The sequence below is a fragment of the Amyelois transitella genome, chromosome 2 (assembly GCF_032362555.1).
Source record: "Amyelois transitella isolate CPQ chromosome 2, ilAmyTran1.1, whole genome shotgun sequence".
NCBI classification, from domain to species: Eukaryota; Metazoa; Arthropoda; class Insecta; order Lepidoptera; family Pyralidae; genus Amyelois; species Amyelois transitella.
This window is the reverse complement of record NC_083505.1, coordinates 10,422,751-10,444,232: the sequence shown is the minus strand read 5'-3', so window position 1 is coordinate 10,444,232 and position 21,482 is coordinate 10,422,751. Positions and strand designations below refer to the sequence as shown.

Here is a 21,482-nt window from a genome sequence, read left to right as displayed (position 1 = left end):
GTCGGGTACCCTTTTTGATAGTAATAACGATACCAATTTTTTAACGGTAATTAAGTCCTGGTCCTAAAACTGTTAAGTAAACATACATACCTACTAAAGTGGACGAATAAGTAAATTAAATTATATAAGATGCCTCATATCATGAACCACACGCCACTTGTCTTGTCCTATGGCTTGCTTGCCTGCATTTATTTCTATTAACAGATGTCTATTTCCAAGGACTGCAAATGGTTTTAATTAAGTAACGAGAATGCACGTTCTGAGAAATTGATTAAGACATTTTTGATAAAAATTACCAACTAGGTATATAATTATCAATAAAATGTGTTTTAAAACAAAGTTTATTAAGGACATTTATTTTGGATTAGAAATAAATTACATATGACAACGTTCAGTCCAAACCGCTAGATCTAGAGATTTGAAATTCGACAAAGAAGTTCCTGACGTGGTCTAGGATTGCACTAAGGGACGGTTTTCTGAAATACGTCCGAGAACGTAAAGCGGCGTCCATACAATGAAACAACCCATTTATTAAGGAAGTGGTTTATTGAAGAAAGTTTTTGAAAAGTCACTTCCTTTCTCCTTTTTATTTGCGATTCGAGATCCAAATTGTAGAGCACGTTTCGGTAGAATAGCAGCTTCTATCAATCCCAACTTGTAAGCAACTAGTCTTAAGATAAGCTTGTCACCAATCCCATTTTCTAAATTTTCAGCAGGAAAACATCTGTGAAAGGTAAAGTGTATATATGTATGAAGTAGGTAAACTAATTCCATCAGTAAATGTAGTTACAACTGCAAATCTGTACCTTAACCACGGTTTTAAACCTAGAACAAACTTTGAGAATTCTTCATCTAAATAGGGCATCCTAGGTTGTCTACCGTGATCACAAATCACTCTGTTATCACGAGCCAAATTTCTTAACGATATTCTTGACCAGTCTAATAATAATTCTTTACTTAATCCAGACCAGCCTTTTCTTTTATACGCATTTCTATGTCTAATGTATCCTCCAAATAATTCATCTGCTCCAGATCCTAAAAGCAGTACCTATAAACAAAAAAAATGTATTACTATGGTAAATTTGTTTTATGTTTATAAGCTTTGAAAATATATTTACCCTACTCAGGGACCTTCCCTTTTCATCTTCACCTTTTGCAGCAAACCATAATGCAGACCCTAGACTTTCATCTAAAATGGTTAGTCTAGGATAAACTAAATCTGCTATAACAGATTTTTGCATTTTTTCAAGTTCTTCTCTAGATATGTTTACTTCTTTAAATACCCATTTTCTGTAAATATTCAATTATCTCATAAGTACCAATGATGATAAATTAATTACCATTATTCTTTTATGCTTAAAATTAACTTATTTACCGTGAAGGACATAATTTTTGTAATTCTTGTAAAGATTGCTTGCCTGTCTGACGGTCTGGTACTTCATAGGAGGAGCTATTTTCTTTTTTAAATGCTACATTAATAAGGTCAATTTCTTGATCTTCTGGCAGATATTTATCAGCCATTAAAGCTAGTATAGAGCAATCTAACCCCCCTGAAAATAAAATACCTACAGCACAATGACTACAAATTAAATTATTATCATGCAAACATTGCTTGCATTTATTAGGCTGTTGTCTCAATCGTATCTCAACACTTTTTTGAAGTAGATCTATTATTTTTGATACTGTTTCATTAATTGTTTGATGATTAATTAGTCTCTTCATAATATTTAATTTCCCAGTAGCATTTTCAACAACATTTTCAATGTATTTCACTAGGTTTTCCTAAAAATTTTAAAATATTTTACTCACAACTTTTTTTCATTGTTAATTAGTCTATTACTCAAAAACACAAAAATAATCTAAGGTATCTGTATATTGCAATAATGTTGTGCATAAGCTATGGTAGGCATTTTATAAGCACAAGAATGAAGGTGTGAGCATCAGGGCTTTATGGACTCCAAAGTCTCAACTCTGAAGGACTTTCACTGTAAGACATTTTAAATTTTTTAATCTAAATATGTCATAAAGCCATACCGCTGAATGTGAGCAATGTCTTTGCAAGACTGTTGGCTCTGTCTGCCCTGCAGGGTAAAAAGATGTGATTATATGTATGTAACTAAGTAACTTTTTAAAAGTATAAACATTACCTCATCATTCAGTTCTAATATCTCATCAAATGAGATAACAAATTCATCATCTGGTAAATTCTGTTGTTCTTTTACTGATAAAATCCAGTCATCACAAGTCTTTTCATAACTTAATCCACAATTCCATGAAACTAACTTCATAATATTATTATTTATATTTAATATACAGATATGTGAAGCAGGAACTTCTATGCATTCATAATTTCTACCTGGAATTATTATGTATCAATTACAATACTATAAATCATAATAAATATTGGTAAAATAATGTTATTTTAATAAATACCCAAAACACTGCTTATTATTAAAGAACCATTGTTTTTATGAAGTAGCATGCTGTTTCTTCCCAGTTTATCTCTGGCAAAAAACAGATCTTGAGTCAACTTATTGTAATAGATCAGACTGAAAGGTCCTTTAATTGATTTAATTTCCTTAAGTATTTGTTCTGAAGATATGTTCTGGAAAAGTTTAGTACATGTTATAAAATATGTTTCTTCTATTAGAGGGCACACATAATTTTAAAAGAATTTAGCAATCTGGTATGTGCATAAACTTACTGTTGCATTATAGAGTTTATCCATAATAAGCTTAGTGTCACTTTCTTGACTAACCCAGCTTTCATCAAAAACATCACCATTATACAAAAGTATCCCTAACTCTGTTTCAACAGGTTGCTTTGTTGGCTCATGTCCTTGCATCCATAAAACAGATCCATAAAAATATATGGTTATTCCATCACCTAACTTGAATTCAGTGGAGTTTATCCAGTCTGGTCCTCTATTTTTGATTCTTTCTAATAATTTTACATCATTCTGTATTGAAAAATTAATTAAAATTAATTTGTGTTCCAAAACATTTAATACTTATAGGGTTATATTTATGTAACGTACATGGACTATCCTTTTGCCTGAATAACACACTTCACAGATGATTCCACACATGATTAAACCTAGATTTCTTATTTCAGCAATAAATAATAAAATATATTTAGATCATGATAGCAAAATTAACTAAGCCATATGTCATAAACATGTCATGTGTATCATGTGTAGGTATTAATTATGTGAATTCGTTTGTGAAGTGACAAGTGAGTGAAGTACCGACGTATTGAACAAATAAATATTTTGTAATTCAAGTAGTCGATTATGAAAAACATCGGAATCAATAAAATTGACTAAATGACCATCGCATTTATAAGTTCGAGTCAGTTGTAGCAAATAAACTAAGGAAATTATTACTATATTTTCTTGACACCTACGAAACCATAAAACTGTAATTTAAAATTTGCTTTTCATAAACGAGAAAAAACGGTGTCCGCCATATCATATCATATCAACGCCGACAACATTTCGAAATAAAAATTAATTGGACTTTAATATTATGTAATCCTTCGCTATTAATTATTAAAAATGATGTGTTTTATATAAGTAAGCCAAATATTGTAGGAAATACTCATTTAATATGAAATAAGTTAAAAGTCAAAAAGACTGAACTAGCCTATTTTTTTGTGTCAGTGTCATTTGCTAGTGTCATTTTTTTTTTATTATTGGTCACTGTCATTGTCAATACGGGTAATGCTATTCTGAGACATTTCTATACTACCGTCTCATCACAGTGGTATATTCTCTGTCAGGTGTTAAGTTTACTTTGAAGTGCTCGTGGTTTGTTTGTGACTGTGTTATTTTTCTTATAGTTAATGCAAACGAATTTCAGTTCATACCCTTTTACAGATAAATTAATGCATCAAATTTTGTAGAAAGATTTATACTTAACAAAAATAAACATGACTTCGACAGAGCAAGGTATTAGTACAGAAAAAACTGAGGAAGATGCTACCGCAAACACCGAAGATAATGAAAAAGCTGTTCTCATGGAATATATTAGTAATCTAGAGGCGCGAATCAAACAAAAAACTGAAATGCGAAATCTGAATTTAACCTGTGTTCGGCCACCTGAAAATCATTTCTCTAAGTTGGATTCTGGTCTGAAGAAAAATACCACATTTGTAAAGAAACTGAAATCTTTTAGTGCAACTCAAATGGATACTCTTTTGAAAGACTTTAGTGTATTAAATTTGACAAAATATATATCTGAAGTAGCAGCAGCAATTGCCGAAGCAAAATTAAAGATGTCTGATATTCCGGCTGCTATAAATATATGTTCTGTTCTTCATCGCACTTACACAGATTTCTCATCAAACTTTTTTGAAAATTGGCAAAAGATACTGACTTTCAAAGCTACAGATAAAATCACAAATTCCTCAAAATTGCGTGTTGACATACGATTCTATGCAGAGCTTGTTGCAGTGGGAATATTTGCAAACAAAACTGGTTTGCCACTGTTGGGTAATGTTCTCACTGTTCTTATTAATATGGACAAGGAAGAGCACAACAATATCCCAATATTACTGTCTTTCTGCAAACATTGTGGTGAAGATTATGCTGGTCTTATGCCAAAGAAAATCAGAGAAACTGCAGAGGTAATTATTCATTGTTCTTTTACTTTCTTAACTTTTCTTTTTAATTCTAATTGCTCTAGTTACAATTTTTAAGATTGTAATAAGTCTTAAAATCTTACAGAAACTCAGTATAACAGTGCCAAGGAACACATTTTTGCCAGCAGAGAAACAGACTGTTGTGCGAACATTATTGAAGGATTATTTTATGTCTTTAACCAAACACCTGTTGGCCGTGAAAGCACAACTACAGGCTCTGCATGCAGCCAATCAGCGCACGTTACATACCAGGGGAGAGCTGTCACAAGAGAGGAAAGATCAATTAGAATTGCATCAGGTATTCTCAATAATAGTTTAATATTGTAGGTTTATCTTTTTTGTATTTGTATGTTTGTTTTAAATAATTTATTACCACCCCACCATAAATAAATAAACATTAACAACACCTATTTAGAGAAAAAGGGTTGTGTTTGTTTGTAGGGCATTAAATAAAATTCAACTGCACCAATCTGCATGATATTTCATACAGAGACAGGTAGAACCTTCAGAAATAGGTATATAAAGCAAGAAGGTTACTTTTTCTGAAAACTTCTATGAAACTGAAGCCCTACAAAAGGTAGTACTTTATATGTCAGGGTTGAAAATGATACAGCTTTGAGATTACATACAATGATTAATGTATTTTTTTAAGGCAACCTATGACAAATTGTTGGGTGGTGCCCAAAGTTTTGCTGAAGTCTTAGGGGAGGAATTGGGAGAGGCTGGTGAACCCCCCACTCTGTCTCTGGTGGTGACAGAGACCCAAGGCACGGTCAGCATTGGCGGGACTGAGGAGTTCAATATGCAAGCTGGCACAGATCCTTGGCAAGACGAAGATACTAGAACATTCTATACGTGCTTGCCTGACTTGAAAGTGTTCATGCCTAACTATCAACCTAAGGAGGTAAGACCATCATACTCATTTTTCATACAAATAATCACATCTACATCATCCTTTGCAGGGTAGATAGAGCCAACAGTCTTGAAAAGATGGATAGGCCACATTCAACATAGGTTCCAATCTCACTTTAGGCTGTGTACCAATGACTTTTTTCAATAGTAACCGATTTGATGCTCTTATATTATGAGAACACCTGCATAAACGGGATGGCTGGATTCAACATCTGTCAACAGGATATGTAATCATGATTGATCCAATATGGGTTAGGTTTACCTACAATGGTTGCTAAAGTCAGATGGGAGTTGATGTGTGAAAACCTGACTCAATCACAATCCATGGACAAAGGCATACCCCGGGCTCCACTTCAAAGTGGTGAGGATGCAACCCAGAATATATAATAAAGCCAGGAGGAAGAAAACATCGTTTAACCTTACAGTTATTATGTTTTAGACTGTAAAGAATAAAACGGAAGTAACAGAAGAGATGTTGGATGAAGACTTGAAAGAGGACGAACTCAGTGACAGCGAGGATCCTCCCACTGTGACGGATGTGGAACAGGAGGAGAGCCAACCATCTAACATTTCTAATAAGTATGTATTCATCAACCCATACTTATACATAAACTTCTTTCTATAATATTATAAAGAGGTAGAACGAGAGCTTGGATTATTGTTTGTAATGGATAAACTTCGGATATACTGAAGATCATTAAAAAAATTTCACCTTCACTTTTTATAAAGATTCATTATCTGCGGGTGTATGAACCACGATGTATGTATAGGCTATGTTTGTACCATGGGCGAAGCCGTGGCTGGTTGGTATAAATAAAAACAATACAATGTCAATATTGATTAATGAATTTAATTTTTAATTGCTTGTTATAGGTATGCCCTTGATGCTTTCCTAAATGAATTACCAAATTGTATAAATAGAGAACTGATAGATAACGCTGCCGTAGATTTTGTGCTAAACCTCAACACTAAGAACAATCGTAAAAAGCTAACAAGAGTCTTGTTCAGCGTTGCCAGGACTAGACTTGATTTGTTACCATTTTACTCAAGATTCGCAGCTATATTGTATCCGGTGTTGCCAGATGTCTGTGTAGATTTATGCCAAATGCTGAAACAAGATTTCAAGTACCATGTGAGGAAAAAGGATCAAATCAACATTGAATCAAAGGTTTGTGTGTTTTTACTGCTATAACCATCCATCGCCCAATTTCGTAACTTTGTATCTCTTCAAACCATGATGACAGTGGCAGAATCCCCGAAAGTCCGGTGGAAGCCATAACATAGAAAAGAAAGAAAGGTATTCCTAAAAATGTTCTCGGGATCAGCCAAGTTCGTTCTTATGTACATATTCTATACCACTTGAGATAAGAGACTGGAACATTTCTTTTACAGATAAAAGTAGTCAGATTTATAGGAGAACTAGTGAAATTTGGGTTGTACTCGAAGATGGAAGCGTTATACTGTGTAAAAGTGTTGCTACACGACTTCAAGCACCACCACATCGAGATGGCTTGCAATTTGCTGGAAACCTGCGGGAGGTTCCTGTACTGCAATCCTGACACACATCAACGGACCATGATCTATTTACAACAAATGATGAGGAAAAAGGTATGGTAAAATTATTAACTCCTATCCTATGTATCTATATTTGCTCCTTTTGAGGATGGTCCATTTTGCTTCACCAAGCAGATTTTTTTTGCAATGTACATTCTGTATAACAATTTTGAAAGTTTTTTTATATCTTATGACTATTCTTAGTAAGAAACTTATCCATATATATATCTATACTTCAGTTATATGATTTTTTTAGACCGTGTCAGCTCTAGATTCCCGTTACGTGACACAGATAGAAAATGCGTTTTACTATGTCTGTCCACCTGAAGCGCCTGCTCAGCCTAAAGAAGAAGAGCCACCAATGCACCAGTTCATCAGAAAGACACTTCACGAAGACCTACAGAAAAGTAATGAGGAGAAGATTCTAAGATTAATGCGCAAGTTGAATTGGGATGACCCTGAAATATCAGCTGTTGCTATTCAGCACTTGGCCGGTGGTTGGAGGGTTCGGGCTAGTGCCAGAAGGGCCTTAGCTCGGCTCACAGCTGAACTAGCGGTTTGGCAAGAAGTAGTGGCACCTGCTGTGGTGGACACCATCATAGAGGAAATACGAGTAACAATGGAAGATCCCCATCCCAAATACAACCAGAGAAGAATCGCCACCGTCAGATACCTTGGAGAACTGTACAATTACAAATTACTGGATTCCCGCGACGTTTTCACAGTCTTGTACTCCTTTATCACTTTTGGAGTGACCAATGACCATAGCAATGTGTCTCCATTAGACCCGCCTGACAATGTGTTTAGGATAAGACTGGTATGCGCGTTGCTCGAGACTTGCGGAGCGTATTTTAATAGCGGCTCTAGTAAGAAGAAACTGGATTATTTCCTAGTATTCTTCCAAAACTATTACTGGTTCAAATATTCGGATCCCCATTGGACTGAAGAAAATAAGTTTCCTATTTACGTGAAATATATTTATCAAGAGTGTTTGTCGACGCTTAGGCCGAAGCTGGTGCTATTTACGAGTTGGCAGCAATGTAAAGATGCCATTGAGGAGCTGCGACAGACTTTGTACCCTGAGTTGGGTGAAGAAGAACAATATGATGAAGACCAGGGCGATGATAGTGCTAACGATGGACTTGACACTATAATGGAGACGGATGATGAAACTGACAACCCTAACCTGCCTGAAGAAAGCTCTGAAGATGAACCCATAACGGAGAACACGGCAAATGACGATAATGATTTGCAACCTGAGGATTTGGCTATTGAACCTAGAAGACCGAATCCTAAACCTGTAAGTATAATTATGTTACTAATATTATTACGAGAAATAAAATTGTGCTTTTGTTTGTAACGAACAAACAAGTAACTGCTCTACACATTTTAATGATATTTGACACAGAGATAAATCGTTAAGAGTAACATAGGCATCTAGTATATTGCACTCCTTTTGATACATCCCCGTATTTATAAGAGAGTGGGTTGTCAGTAGTAAAAATATTTCTCATTCACTGGTAAAGCTAGTTCCAGATAAAAAAGTAATATTCACTTGTTGTATTAAAACAACATATAAACATATTTTACTTTTCAGGTAGAAGATACAGAATTTGAAACTGCCTTCGAGAAAATGGTGATGGAGAACATAGCAGAGAGGCAACGTGAAAGCAGGCCCCAGCAGAGAGATATAGCCGTGCCGGTCACATGCAGGCAGGCCACTAAGAAGACCTACGAACAGTTGCTGGTAAATTTTTCAATGAAGGGCTTGCGTAAACACTATACACTATGACAAACTTGTGTTACGTGTTTTAAATTTGTACTTAAATACTTTCTTTCCTTTTATTATAATTTCTTGTTTCAATAGATGATTAACTTTTGTCATAGCAAGGGGAGCAGGGCGTGGAGTTTGTGCTGATGGTCAGGAAAGGGACTAAGCCGCAGTACAAGTCTTTCAGCGCCCCGCCTGAATTGGCGAGCAACCTGCAGCAACAAGCCTTGGCTGATAAACAAGAGATGGAGAGAGTTAAAAGGTATTTTTTTGGGATTTATTTTGCCTTAATCATTTGACTCGTAAATACCTGATTCAAAGTATTCTGGTTCAAATTCTACATTAATGACTTTTGATTGACGTACATTAATTTGAATAATAACCTTGATGCTCTTACTATGAGGGGAAATTTCATTTTAGGTTTTTTCTTCTATAAACAATCACTATTTTGTGCATATATATTATGTTTACTATTGATGAAGTATATTTTATTGCAGATTGACACTGAACATATCAGAGAGGCAAGAAGAGGAAGAATACAGCGCTGAAAGTGGCGGCGGGTCGGGTGGAAGCGGCAACCCTAATAGGGGATTACACGTGCGACAGAAGTATCAACATCCGAAAGGTGCTCCGGACGCCGACCTCATTTTTGGACCTAAGAAATTTAAATGAGGAACGGAACAATGCATAAACTACTTTTTTGGAAAAGGCGGCTTTTTGATAGCGACTGCGGTACTTCAGAAAGACTGTCAGTCGACAAGATAATAGAGTTGAAATACCTATTAACATCATTCGTTTACACTTAAGGCGCCGGAAAATGGGAGGGGTATATGGATAATCAGATTTATATTGTATTCGTTAGTTATTATTACATTGATTAAAAATATTGATAAATTGACATTTGCACCTAGTTGCAAAGACGCAGTAATAGCTCTAATTTGAACCAGAATTTGCTAAGTAGAACTCATTGTCAAGAGAGTAATAGTTAAAAATGTTTGTCTTCCATATTTTAACAAGTTGTTGATTCATAATTATATGATTAATTAATTTTGCACACTGAATAGAATTTGTTTAGCTGTTTGATATTTCATAATGTTCATTTTGTTATTCCTAAGAATTGAATGTAAGATCCTTGGTTATTTTACACATAGCAGGCACCTCCATAATAAAAAATATTAATTTATTTCTATTTTTTATTATTCTCAGTTCTATACATAGAATACCACCCAGACTCTTTCCTATTATTTATGTCGTATTATAGAAAGCGTTTTTTATCATGATCAAATTTTGGTAGGGTCTCCCAATTTTGCCCAAGATTTACCCAATCCAGGGACAGGATGGAAAAGATTCACGAAGATCTATCGAAAGACTCCTTGCTCTCTTTTATTTTAACAAAAAGATATAAGTATATTGAAAAAAAAACTAAATGGTTTTGCAAAACTGATAGAATATCAAAATCGATTGGGTTATAATTTAAAGGGCTTCTAACTTTATTTTACACTGGCAATACTAGTAAGATAAGATGTCAAAGTCAGGACTCAGGTCGGTCAGTCAATGTCAATTTGTAAACAGGCGTCGCGTTTTTCTACCGGTTTTTTGTTTATAAAATTATAAAAATTAGTTTTGATCCAATTATTGAAGTTTATTTTAAGTTAAACTCATCTTCAGTATTTACCCGTTCTTCGATTTGCAGTAGTATTAGGTTTTTCATAAAACTTCTTGAACTTAACCTATACGTTTACGCCATGGCAGATGAGGATTTTAGTAAGTTATTACAACAAGCAGAGCAGCTGACGACTGAAATCGAAGGAAATGAGGAACTACCTAGAGTCGAGAGATCGTTGGGGCAAGTGTTGGAAGCATCCCAAGAACTTTACTCAAGAGTGATACAATCTGGCGCCAACGACATTCAAGCGTATGTATTTGATCAATTTAACCTTATTATTAAGCATCAAATGAATATTACCGTATAAATTTACATATTATAAATATTTAATTTTACTCTATTGAATACAATTTGTTTCCTGTTTCATTACAGACATCTTCTATTTGGATCTAAAGGCATAGATTTACAGCAAATTTCACAGAAACTAGAAACACTAAGTTCAAAACGTACATTCGAACCTCTACAACCTATAGCAGATTCAGATATTGAAAGCTTTTTGAGGAATGAAAGAGAAAATGCAATTTTGTCCCTTATTGATGAAGTTAACAAAAATGTAAGTACATACATACATATGATCATGAGCTAGAGCAGTCTTGCAAAGTATGAATTGCCAAGCTTATATTTGAGCATGCATTACCGTCCGTGCAAGATTAATAGAATTGAGATTGAAATAGTAACAGGTTGCTAGGTAATCTGACCTAAAAGAACTATTACAAGTTTATTGGTCTATCCCTAAGTCGCACTTTATGACATCCATGAAAAAGAGATAGAATGATCCTATTCCATAGTACCACTTGCAATCATGTAAGTGCATTCACTATCAAACAACTAATACATTAACTCTTCCATATCTTGGACTTTTACTTCCAAAAGGAAAGCCCACCCTAGCTTATAGATTATAAATATTTATGCAACAAATAAAATGTTTTTAGTCTCTGCAAACTACTGAAGACCAAAAATGGGAGCACATGCTTTCCGAATGGAATAGAGAGAAGATAAAACTAATGAATGCCATGATAGGTCCATCCCAGAATTGGTTGGACCTAAAACGGGCGCCTGAACCCCCAAGCATTGCTGATGCACCAAAGAAATTTGGTCACTCTATGTTAGATAATATTGAAGCAGCATATGCAAGGCAAGTGAGACAGTACAATAAGCTGGTGTTTCAAGGGTCTAAGTCAAGGACAGCATTGCATCAGAAGTTTTCACAAGTGGCCGAGGAATTCAATGATCCAGTAAGTATAACTTGTTTTGAGTGTTTGAATTTATGAGTTTGAACTTATTTAGGAACACATTGTGAACCATTATAGTAACACAAAAATAATAATAACTAAGGAACAAATAGACAATATTTCCGTTTTATATACATATACAAATGCTTGTGCATGGAACTCTTTCGTCAGGCTATTCGAAGGTTGAATAATTATGAAAAATATTTTTGCCAGAGAGAAGTTTACGTTGTCAGTCTGTTCATACAAAAAAAAAGGTTAAATACCTTTTTAAAATTGATTTTGCTTTTAAGTATTGTACTATACTATTTTTTTAATAAATCAGGAGTTAAAGGTGCATCTAACATACCTTTATATTTTATCTCAGACGTCTCTGTGGTCTCCAAACAACCCTGTATTATGTATAAATAGTATTATGCAAAGCTAAAGTTTAAAATCTTATTTCTTTCATTTATGTGTTATATTTCAGAAAGTAAAGGAAATGTGGGAGATTATAAAGACAATGGCAAATATACCAGCTTTGGTCAGAGATGAAGATCCACTAAAAGCTAGAGGCAATCAAACCATACAGCAGTGTCTCATTGCACAGGGGAAGAAGTATTTGGAAAAGAGGTATGACCATACACTATGATGTTTGAAATTACTATTTTTATGGATAGCTGTATGGTTCATGAGGTTCTATATTGAGTATCTACATATATAATGAATATGATTCTGTAAAAATTTTCTAGCAACCCGTCACTATTTTAATCTTAATCTCAATTTGTTTAATTATTTCTGTAATAAATGTGACTTCTATTTTACTTGTAAAATTATGATTCTGAACACCTCTTAAACGGACGGACGGGACGGACGGAGGATATACATTTAAAAGGATGGTACGATGTTAGCATAGAACGGAAAGCACTGTCATTGCAGTCATATTTGACCTTCATACCGGATTGTAATGCCCAACAACTTTTCAGATACAAACAATACATGAGCGACGTTGTACGCTCGAACCCTTCAGCGGCAATGCGCGGCGGCGAGCCCGGTACCTACCCTTTGGTGCGGGGCTTCGTAGGCCTGCGGTTACAAGGTCAGAGCATGCAGGGGCTGACCGACGGCGTCATAGATGACCGTCCGCTCTGGCCGATGGTGTACTACTGTCTGAGAAGCGGCGACGCAAACGCTGCCTTACATTGTTTGCGGAAAGCTGGGTATGTGGTTTTTTTTTGTCAGAAAAATATGATAGAATTTACAATTCTTTTCAGGCTGTCAGTACTAGGGGAAACTTCTAGGTGGAAGGGGATTTCCGAAGATAAACTTTCAGTAAAATCAGCATTATATATACTGGGTGAATTCTTTATATTTCAGTTTAGGTAATTTAGCTTGATGATTTTCAGACGCGATCACGAGGAATTCATATCAGCTTTAGAGGAACACATTAGAACCCCCGAGAAGCCTCTGAGCGACAAGTTGCAGACCGCTATCAACTTCCAGTACCGCATACAAGTTCGAAACTCCACGGATCCGTACAAAAGAGCTGTAAGTGTCATTTGTTTTATTAAAATATCGTTAAGCCTCTTTTGGCTGTAAGTATGATTCCTAATATTGCTGCTTGAGAGCTATGGTAAGAGCTGAATACTTTTTATCAATTACACAGGCACTAGAATCTTTAAACTATTCAATTAAAAAAGCGAGGTGTCAATTCTATTTTTCACTTTGTCTGGGGACCCAAGTAACACAGTGCCTAAAAATCCAACTCTTTTCTAGGTATCCATACTAATTGTATACATGCGAAAGTAAATTTATTTGTTTGATGTCTCTTCACATGTTATGTTCTGAATCAATTTTCGTAAAATTTTGCGTATAATTAGGAGTCTGGAGAAGGACATAGTGCTTTTTATACCTGTAAAAACTGTAGATTCCGTGCAAAAAACCTGTTTTATTTTGTATGTGCGCTAAATTCGCGCGTGTAGATGGCGCTAAATTTGCGCGGGCGAAACTGCGCGGTTATTAGCTAGTAACGTTATAATAATTAATTAAATAGATATTTATACCTTCGTCCTCTTTCAGGTATACTGCGTAATCGGTTGTTGCGACGTGAGCGACGAGCATTCGGAGGTGGCGCGCACCGCCGACGACTACCTGTGGCTCAAACTCTCCATCATCAAGACTCGCCCGCCCAACGACACGGAGTCTTTCTCGTATTCCGATCTGCAGAAATTGATCTTAGAGGAATATGGTTTGTGAACTCACCTCCTCACGTGTCTTTTGTAGCTATCCAACGGCACAAATAGTCATGACGACAAATTAAAAAAATATATTTTTGAAATAATCGCATCAATAAACTGATTGAGATATAACGATGTATGACTGTGTAGATATAATATAAGTTATATCGTATAACACATAGCATAGATATTTTTAATGTTGAATTTTTAAAATTGATATTTTGAATGAATATAAAACATTTATGGCGTTAAAATCATAATGAAAATTCCCGCACTGTATTAAATAACGTGTATTCAATATTATCATTTTATTATACAATTTATGTTGTTTTAAGACCTTGTCATCATTCCTATTGATCATAAAGTTTTGTCCGGCCAATGGCACTTCTTATGGCTCTGTCAAACTGTTCATTAACATTGGGCCAGCCAATGAATAATCTTTTTAATCCAGTTTTTTGTTTAGTGTGGGGCAGTCAAATGATTGAATTTTGCATTTGATTTAGATACTATGACGATCCTGTTGTTTCAGGTGAGACTCACTATCACGCGTATGAGAAACCCCTCGTTTACTTTCAAGTGCTGACCCTGACTGGGCAATTTGAACCCGCCATCGAATTCTTATCAAGAATACCCAGGTATATTGCTTCTTTGTAAACCGCTTTTAAATCTTCATAACTAAGTCATAAGATTAAAACTCTAGTGAAATTAGTGACCGCTTAATGAATGCGTGTTAAAAAGGTAAACTGCACTATTTCCAGGTGTTTCTACTTTTGAGACAATACTTTTATTTTCAAAATCTAAGTGCATTTTCAATAAATTGACAAAAAATAAACTTCGAAATAATTTACAATACCCAGTTTTCTTTAAGCCAGCCCCCGTAGCATGGTACGCGCGACGCCTTTTTTATCGTGCGTTGCCGTCTCGTTTCTCGTCATAATAAAAAGCTAAACAGCGAAAGCTTTACTTGCGATAAAACAGCGTCGCGCGTGCCATTATGGGGCAGGAATAGTTTTAAAAATGGAAGATGCTGACGCACATATTTTGCAGGTATCAAGTGCACGGCGTCCACATGGCCCTCGCGCTTCACGACGTCTACATGCTGGGCACTCCGCGGAATGTCCAAGCTCCTCTATGTAAGTCTTTTTATTACTGGTCAAGGTTGTGAAGTACAATGTAAAATAGCTTTATCATGTCTGTTTTAATTTTTATGGTGGAGGTTCGTTTTGGTTTTTGTTTGTGAATTTAGAAAATACCTAGTTGATCTACGTATCTATCGATTTATATAAATAATTAGCTTCGCCCCTATGGGAATTTATAGAAAAAAAGAAGCTTATGTTATTCCTAAAGATATATTCTATTTGTGTGAGTACAAAATTTAATCGAAATCGGTTTAGTATTTTTTGAGTTATTCGATACAAACAAATACCTTCGTTACCTACATACTAATCTTTTCTCTTTATTATTCGTGTGGATTTATTTACAGTGTCGGTGGACACCGACGACCCGTCTCCTCTGCGGCGCCTCAATTTGGCGCGCCTGCTGCTGTTGTACGTGAGGAAGTTCGAGCTCACCGACCCTTCTGACGCGTTACATTATTACTTCTTTTTGAGGTTTGTATAAATTTTATTATGTATATAATCTCTTATTATTATAATCTCTTATTAATATATAAGCCGCTATAGTGGAGAAAAAGGCACAACAATAATTTTTTCCACTTATCATGAACTAAGCTTACTTCTTTTGTTTCATTTGCCGTTCCATTTGCTTTCAAATCCCGTTTATTCCGTTTTAGTAGGAATTTCGTGAAATCTCATTAGATCACAAGGTATGCCAAATTTGCATTGATAGTTTTACAATATTATTATTAGATAATTAATTGATTACTTATACAACATTTATATAAGAGAGTGTGGGTTTAGCTATAGGCACTACATTCAGCTAGTAGCCGTCAGAGGATAACCAGCTACATAACTAGAAGAGCGCTGTAGCAGTCCAAAGGCGAAGGCCCGGGGCGTGCACGCGCTTGTATAGGGCTCCCGCGCTGTGAAGAGGGCGCAGGGGAGATCGCCTTTGCACGACGTCTCAATATGTCAGTTAGTTTCTCTTATTTTAATCCAGTCTTGAGTTCTTTACATATTTTACAGAAACCTCAAAGACCCCAGCGGCAAGAATTTATTCATGTGCTGTTGCACCGACCTTGCGCTTGAGAGTCGCGACTACGACTTGTTGTTCGGCCGGATGGAGCCCGTCACCGCACTGCGCAGTCCAGGGTTGTTAGACGAGTTCAACAACACTCAGATTGACAGCAAGGTAAATATTTATTGGTAGTACCGTTCAGCCTCCATGGACAAACACTCTTTGACTTGACAAATTAGATGACTAAAACCGACTGACAGACTGTGAAAAAAAGGACAATCGACATCGAGACTAAGACGACAAGACGTATCTTGAACGGGAAATATTCTTTTTTATTCAGACACACACACAGACAGACAGACAACAAAACCTCGGCCCGTTCACCGACCCTTCGAAGTTTCATTGAAAATGAATGTTTGCTTTTATGCTTAACAATAAGGTTAATTTGGTCGATGATCCATATATATTTTCTTTATAAATATTTTTTGTTTTTAGGTGATTGCTCTCAATGTAGCGGAACAATTAGTAAACAAGGGCCTATTTGAAGATGCCATAACGATGTACGACATTGCTGGGGTAAGTTCTATTTAGTATTTTCTGCATTAATTTAATGAAACACTTCTTTAAAACTATACAGATGTAAAAAATGGAAAAAAGATAACAACCTGTAATATGAACGTAATGTAATATAAACTGGAGCCGCGGACGTACTTATTATAATTGCGAATAGGATTGGACGCCAGAACTATCGAAATGTATTAAGCAAAGTCGTCTCCCGCGTTAGTATGTATGTATATTAGATCTTCTTTAAACACTACACAATGGATTTTGATGCAGGTGGTTTAAAAGATGAAGTGATTCACAAGGAAGGTTTATTGCGAAGCCGGGGCGGGTCGCTATTGCTGTATAAAGTACCTATTTTTTAAAGATTCTATATCACGATTTTAACTTTTCTAATGACTTTAAATATACCCCCGATTTCCAGAAACTAGAGAAAGTTCTAGAACTATTCTGCGTGCTGCTAGCCCAAGTGGTGAATAGCGGCGGCGGCGTCGGCGGGCTTCGGGAGCGGCTCTCGGCGCTGGCCGACCACGTGTCCCGACGGCTGCGCTCGGCGGATGTCTCTCTGCCTGCGGATTTGGTCGACGCTTACACGAAACTCTGCAAACTGATGACCTTCTTCGATCAGTTCCATAGCGAGAACTATGACGCGGCGCTTGAGGTATAATATTTTTTTTTTATAAATTACCATATACTGTGTTTCTGATATTCATAGTAATTCTATGTTCCAAACTAAGTGACAAAATGTAGAAAAGTAAAATTTGATGAAAAGTGAAGGCAGCCGATTGGTTAGCTAAAGTGAACCCTCGGGTCTCCCCATGAAGCATGCAGCCAGGACAAACTCCAAGTTCAAGGCGTTTCAGGTCTCATCAGCATTGTCTTGACCAAAATACGAATACCACACAAATAAATTAAAATTTTCAATACTCTTTCTCCACAGACGCTTCGCGAATGTTCGCTCGTGCCACTTAGCGCCAGCGAGTTAGAGGCGCGAGTATCGGGAGCGCGCGCGGCCCGCGGCGAACTCCTGCGCAGCCTGCCCGCCGTGCTGCGCGCTCTATGCACTATACTCCTTGCGCAAAGGCAAAAGCTACGCGCCGCAGATCATACGCAGATGGCGCACGCTAACAATAAGGTCAGTTTTGTTGTTCTTTTTTCAAACTTATTTAGTTATTATCATAGATATTTTGTTCTTTGTTTCAATTAATTTTTGTATGAAATGTACCTTACATTTTAAGGTGAATTTACTTATTTTATCAAACATGTCCAGTGCTATGAAGTATAAATACCTACGTAATAACTACATAGCAGTATGAATTCTACCAAAGGCCCCCATGTCATTGAACACTTGTATTGATCTTATCTTTTAATATGCAAAGGCAAAACGGTATATAACCCAAACCTTTAGGCATCTTTAGTGACAATTTGTTTTTTAACAAGATAAATCATTTCAGCAAGTGGAATGGCTGCGGGAACAAGCGGAGGTCCTCAACACGTTTGCCGGTAACATCGCGTACAGAATGCCCGGCGACACCTACAGCCAACTCGCGCAAATGCAGATACTGATGCACTAAATCCTAGACTAAAATACCAATAAATTATGAGTTAAGAATAAAATATTGTTATGAAATGAGTCTGGATTTTATTACTTGTATCACAGTGACTACACGTTCGCGGTGATACCGTGTAGGACAAAATGCAGATCGGCACAAATCCCAATAAATGTTTTGAGAAAAAATTGTTTATGAAATAATTCTGTTTTATTACGTATTAGTCTTTTGATTAGTTACATTGTGATTTAAGAACACATGTTTACTAGTTCATATTCGTATATGTAGGTCCTTTCTTCAACAGCGCTCGGGCCACGAGCTAGAGTGGCATGGCACAATTTACCACTGAATTCTTACAGATTTCAAGCCCCGTCATTTTCCGTAGCAGGCCGGGCAGACGTGCGGTCCTTTCACTTCACACATTAATAAAAAGGTTCCTTTACCATGCAGTACGGCCTCAAACACTGAAATAGATTCGCTCGGCGAGCTGTCTTCTTACTTCCAATCCCATGTAAAAGTCATTGACATTGTCATTAGGCATTTCAATGATGTCATCCAATGGTTGCATTGGTCCAGGATCTGTATAAAGTATTGGGTCATGTAAGCCGGCTTTTATGCAAAGGTTGTGTAGGACCGCGCAAGCGTTTATGATTTTAGCGGCCCTTTGGGGAGTATAGTGTAGGGGTCTTTTCTGAAGGCATTTCCATCTGCCTTTTAGCTTGCCGATGCATCTTTAACAAAAGAGAAATGGTTATGTATATATTTATCTTAAAACGGTTTTAGCTTATTTTAGCAGTCTCAGAGCAGGTTCTTAGACAAGATATTTCGTCAGAAAGAATTGTGTTGTTGTTCTTTCAGCCTTGATTGGTTTAGCGCAACCGGTATCTTCCGAATCAAAACTCACCGTTTTTTGCATTCACAGCGCACAAGCCGTGTTCATTCTTCCCACTTATATAACCAACCCTGGCGATAACAATGATCCTCAGAACAATAACAAAGAGAGGTTGTAGCCAAAAAAACTGAAAATGTACCTGTCTATGCATATCTTAGTGCGGCCATGGAAGTTATTGTATTGCGCCTCTGGGGAACCCTGAGGGGCGTGCACTATAGGCGTCATTAACCATGGACGCTGCGGGTATTTTGAATCCGCTGAAATATGACAAGACAAAATTAAAACATTCAAATAAGACTTGTCTTTATACTAGAATGAAATCTGCCTATTAATCAAAAATCTTTAAGTTATTCCTCTGTTTCTTGTCCTGTCTCATCTAATGGTAACAACATAGTTTTTTCAGGAGAAATACTGTGTTCTATGGATATTTAATTAGTATTATATATTATGAGCATCATTGAAGCCCTCTAGGATGAATAATTCTCCCCGTTTTTTTCACATTTTACATTATTTCTTTGCTCTTTATAGTTGAAGCGTGATGTTATATGGCCTAAAGCCTTCCTTGATAAATGGGCTATTCGACGCAAAAATATTTTTTCAATTCGAACCAGTAGTTCCCGAGATAAGCGCGTTCAAACAAACAAACTCTTCAGCTCTATATTATTTGTATAGATTAGTGGAAAGATGTAGTCTCTGCCTACCCCTCCGGGAAAAAGGTGTGTTTTTATGTATGTATGTATAAAATATATCTGACCTATAAGCCATCCTGGTTCCCCTTGCCTACTTATATTTTCAATGAAGGGCCTGATGTTCATTTTATTCCAAATGTAAGCTTTACTCGCTGCTCCACCAAACCTGCAGCATATGGCTATGATCTTTGTGTCAGCATCACAAATCTGAAATGAAGTTTCAATTAGATGTATCCTTATAAAGCCTTGCTTGCAAACCTACAACCAACAGTACAGTACTAATGAAAAAATATATATTGCTTACTAACTTTGACCGCAACTCTGTCTGTGTTTAACCAAAACTAAAGCAACTATCACTTTGTCTTAGGTATGAGGAAACATAAGAGAATAATGTGTCTGTATTTTTTTGAACTTACAATTTGTGCATGAATAGAATATTGTCCTTTTCTGTCATAGAAAGCTTCTTCATCATCTCTTGGACATACAATTTGTACACAAGTTCCATCAAGGCATCCAATAGTTTCAGGAAAGTTGTATTTTTGATAAAACCTAGGAAAAATATATACATATAATCATGTCTGTATCCCTTGCAGCGTAGACAGAGCCACCAGTTTTGAGACAGATAGGCTACATTCAGCTGTTTGGCTTAATGATAGTATTGAGATTTAAATAATGACAGGTTAGTAGCCCATATCCCAAGTTTATAAGCTTATCCCTATATAAAAATATTATATTAATACTTTAAATCACACATAGGAAAATTTTGATACAACACAAATATCCTTTTTCAGTGGTCAGCATCTTCTCCTCAGGATCAGTTATTGTAAGGTCAGTACAGCATACTTTAATTTTTGCAATACTAATGTAACAAATTAAAAAGCATATTTAATGTGTAGTGCAAGTTAAAACTCACCCTTCTTTAATCTTTTCTCTTTGAATCATAGTGCTAGGAAACAAAACCCAGTTATCCAGCACAATATTGAGTCCTTCTATGATAATTTTTATGACTCTGCTGACAGATTTCTGGGATATGTTCACATTGAAGTCATTTCCGACTGACTTCTGATGGGATCCGCTGGCGAGGAATGACAATGTGACCAAAACCTTTTACAATAATTATATGATTCAATTTAATGGGAAAGATAGAATGAATAAAATATAGATGAACATAAGTATATTATTTGTTTCTAGCTTTAAAAACATACCTTTAACGGGAATGGTATTCCAGTAGAACGCTGTGTTTTAGGGACGACTGGTTCTAGTATTCTTAATATTTGATGAAAAACCGTTCTGTTCACTCGGCAATGTCTCAGCAGGTATGAATCAGACAAATTTTTACAATCACAAGTATCACGAAGGATACGGCGAGTAATACGCTCATTGTAGATGCTATTACGAAGCATTTGTATTTTCAGTAAGGTGTTCATTTCAAAGTATCTTTTTTAGCTAAATAAACTGCAATAAAACAATTTTTACATAAATAAAATAAACATAAATCAGCTGAACTATTTTGACACTTGACACTGACTACTGATGTTAACTGACTGCTCGTCAGTGACGTCTAACGTCTAAGAGCGAGTTTTTGTTTTCGATCAAGTTTTGATCTGAAAAAAGTGAATCACTCACTTTAATCAAGGCGACTAAAAGATAACAAATTGATTTTAG

General features: G+C 36.0%; 4 protein-coding genes across 4 annotated transcripts; 2 read left to right on the top strand and 2 right to left on the bottom strand.

The window, feature by feature from the left end:
* Window positions 1-496: 496 nt before the first annotated feature.
* LOC106143627 (asparagine synthetase domain-containing protein CG17486) lies at window positions 497-3,213 on the bottom strand. Its single transcript, XM_013345756.2, has 8 exons — window positions 3,038-3,213; window positions 2,705-2,959; window positions 2,434-2,605; window positions 2,148-2,356; window positions 1,376-1,782; window positions 1,119-1,290; window positions 807-1,048; window positions 497-724 (listed from the first exon to the last, which is right to left on the bottom strand). The coding sequence occupies exons 1-8, from the start codon at window positions 3,086-3,088 to the stop codon at window positions 532-534; spliced, it is 1,701 nt and encodes a 566-aa protein (XP_013201210.2). The 5' UTR covers window positions 3,089-3,213; the 3' UTR covers window positions 497-531.
* Window positions 3,214-3,755: 542 nt separating this feature from the next.
* On the top strand, window positions 3,756-10,042 carry LOC106129054 (regulator of nonsense transcripts 2). Its single transcript, XM_013327491.2, has 10 exons — window positions 3,756-4,626; window positions 4,727-4,939; window positions 5,294-5,545; window positions 5,993-6,132; window positions 6,427-6,721; window positions 6,946-7,161; window positions 7,364-8,407; window positions 8,705-8,854; window positions 8,995-9,140; window positions 9,376-10,042. Exons 1-10 carry the CDS (start codon window positions 3,931-3,933, stop codon window positions 9,548-9,550), a joined length of 3,327 nt encoding a protein of 1,108 aa, XP_013182945.2. The 5' UTR covers window positions 3,756-3,930; the 3' UTR covers window positions 9,551-10,042.
* Window positions 10,043-10,434: 392 nt separating this feature from the next.
* Window positions 10,435-18,319, top strand: LOC106128988 (nuclear pore complex protein Nup93). The gene is made up of 15 exons (XM_060944504.1): window positions 10,435-10,793; window positions 10,917-11,097; window positions 11,477-11,779; window positions 12,243-12,385; window positions 12,739-12,972; window positions 13,159-13,300; window positions 13,832-14,000; window positions 14,519-14,624; window positions 15,037-15,122; window positions 15,473-15,599; window positions 16,134-16,299; window positions 16,621-16,701; window positions 17,111-17,347; window positions 17,627-17,821; window positions 18,141-18,319. Exons 1-15 carry the CDS (start codon window positions 10,624-10,626, stop codon window positions 18,258-18,260), a joined length of 2,460 nt encoding a protein of 819 aa, XP_060800487.1. The 5' UTR covers window positions 10,435-10,623; the 3' UTR covers window positions 18,261-18,319.
* On the bottom strand, window positions 18,298-21,385 carry LOC106128987 (putative nuclease HARBI1). Its single transcript, XM_013327396.2, has 6 exons — window positions 21,023-21,385; window positions 20,731-20,921; window positions 20,234-20,366; window positions 19,883-20,024; window positions 19,268-19,385; window positions 18,298-18,967 (listed from the first exon to the last, which is right to left on the bottom strand). Exons 1-6 carry the CDS (start codon window positions 21,242-21,244, stop codon window positions 18,694-18,696), a joined length of 1,080 nt encoding a protein of 359 aa, XP_013182850.1. The 5' UTR covers window positions 21,245-21,385; the 3' UTR covers window positions 18,298-18,693.
* Between the last annotated feature and the right edge of the window lie 97 nt (window positions 21,386-21,482).

Coding starts and splice junctions, on each gene's coding strand:
- LOC106143627 (XM_013345756.2), bottom strand. CDS start 3,088: ATGTGTGGAATCATCTGTGAAGTGTGTTATTCAGGCAAAAGGATAGTC. Junction 1,783..2,147: donor TATTAGAACTGAATGATGAG/GTAATGTTTATA, acceptor TAAAATTTTTAG/GAAAACCTAGTGAAATACAT. Junction 1,049..1,118: donor AGGGAAGGTCCCTGAGTAGG/GTAAATATATTT, acceptor TTTTGTTTATAG/GTACTGCTTTTAGGATCTGG.
- LOC106129054 (XM_013327491.2), top strand. CDS start 3,931: ATGACTTCGACAGAGCAAGGTATTAGTACAGAAAAAACTGAGGAAGAT. Junction 6,722..6,945: donor AAATCAACATTGAATCAAAG/GTTTGTGTGTTT, acceptor TTTCTTTTACAG/ATAAAAGTAGTCAGATTTAT. Junction 7,162..7,363: donor AACAAATGATGAGGAAAAAG/GTATGGTAAAAT, acceptor TGATTTTTTTAG/ACCGTGTCAGCTCTAGATTC.
- LOC106128988 (XM_060944504.1), top strand. CDS start 10,624: ATGGCAGATGAGGATTTTAGTAAGTTATTACAACAAGCAGAGCAGCTG. Junction 13,301..13,831: donor CGGATCCGTACAAAAGAGCT/GTAAGTGTCATT, acceptor GTCCTCTTTCAG/GTATACTGCGTAATCGGTTG. Junction 14,625..15,036: donor TTCTTATCAAGAATACCCAG/GTATATTGCTTC, acceptor CATATTTTGCAG/GTATCAAGTGCACGGCGTCC.
- LOC106128987 (XM_013327396.2), bottom strand. CDS start 21,244: ATGAACACCTTACTGAAAATACAAATGCTTCGTAATAGCATCTACAAT. Junction 20,367..20,730: donor AGAGAAAAGATTAAAGAAGG/GTGAGTTTTAAC, acceptor TATTTTTCCTAG/GTTTTATCAAAAATACAACT. Junction 19,386..19,882: donor GGAACCAGGATGGCTTATAG/GTCAGATATATT, acceptor GTCATATTTCAG/CGGATTCAAAATACCCGCAG.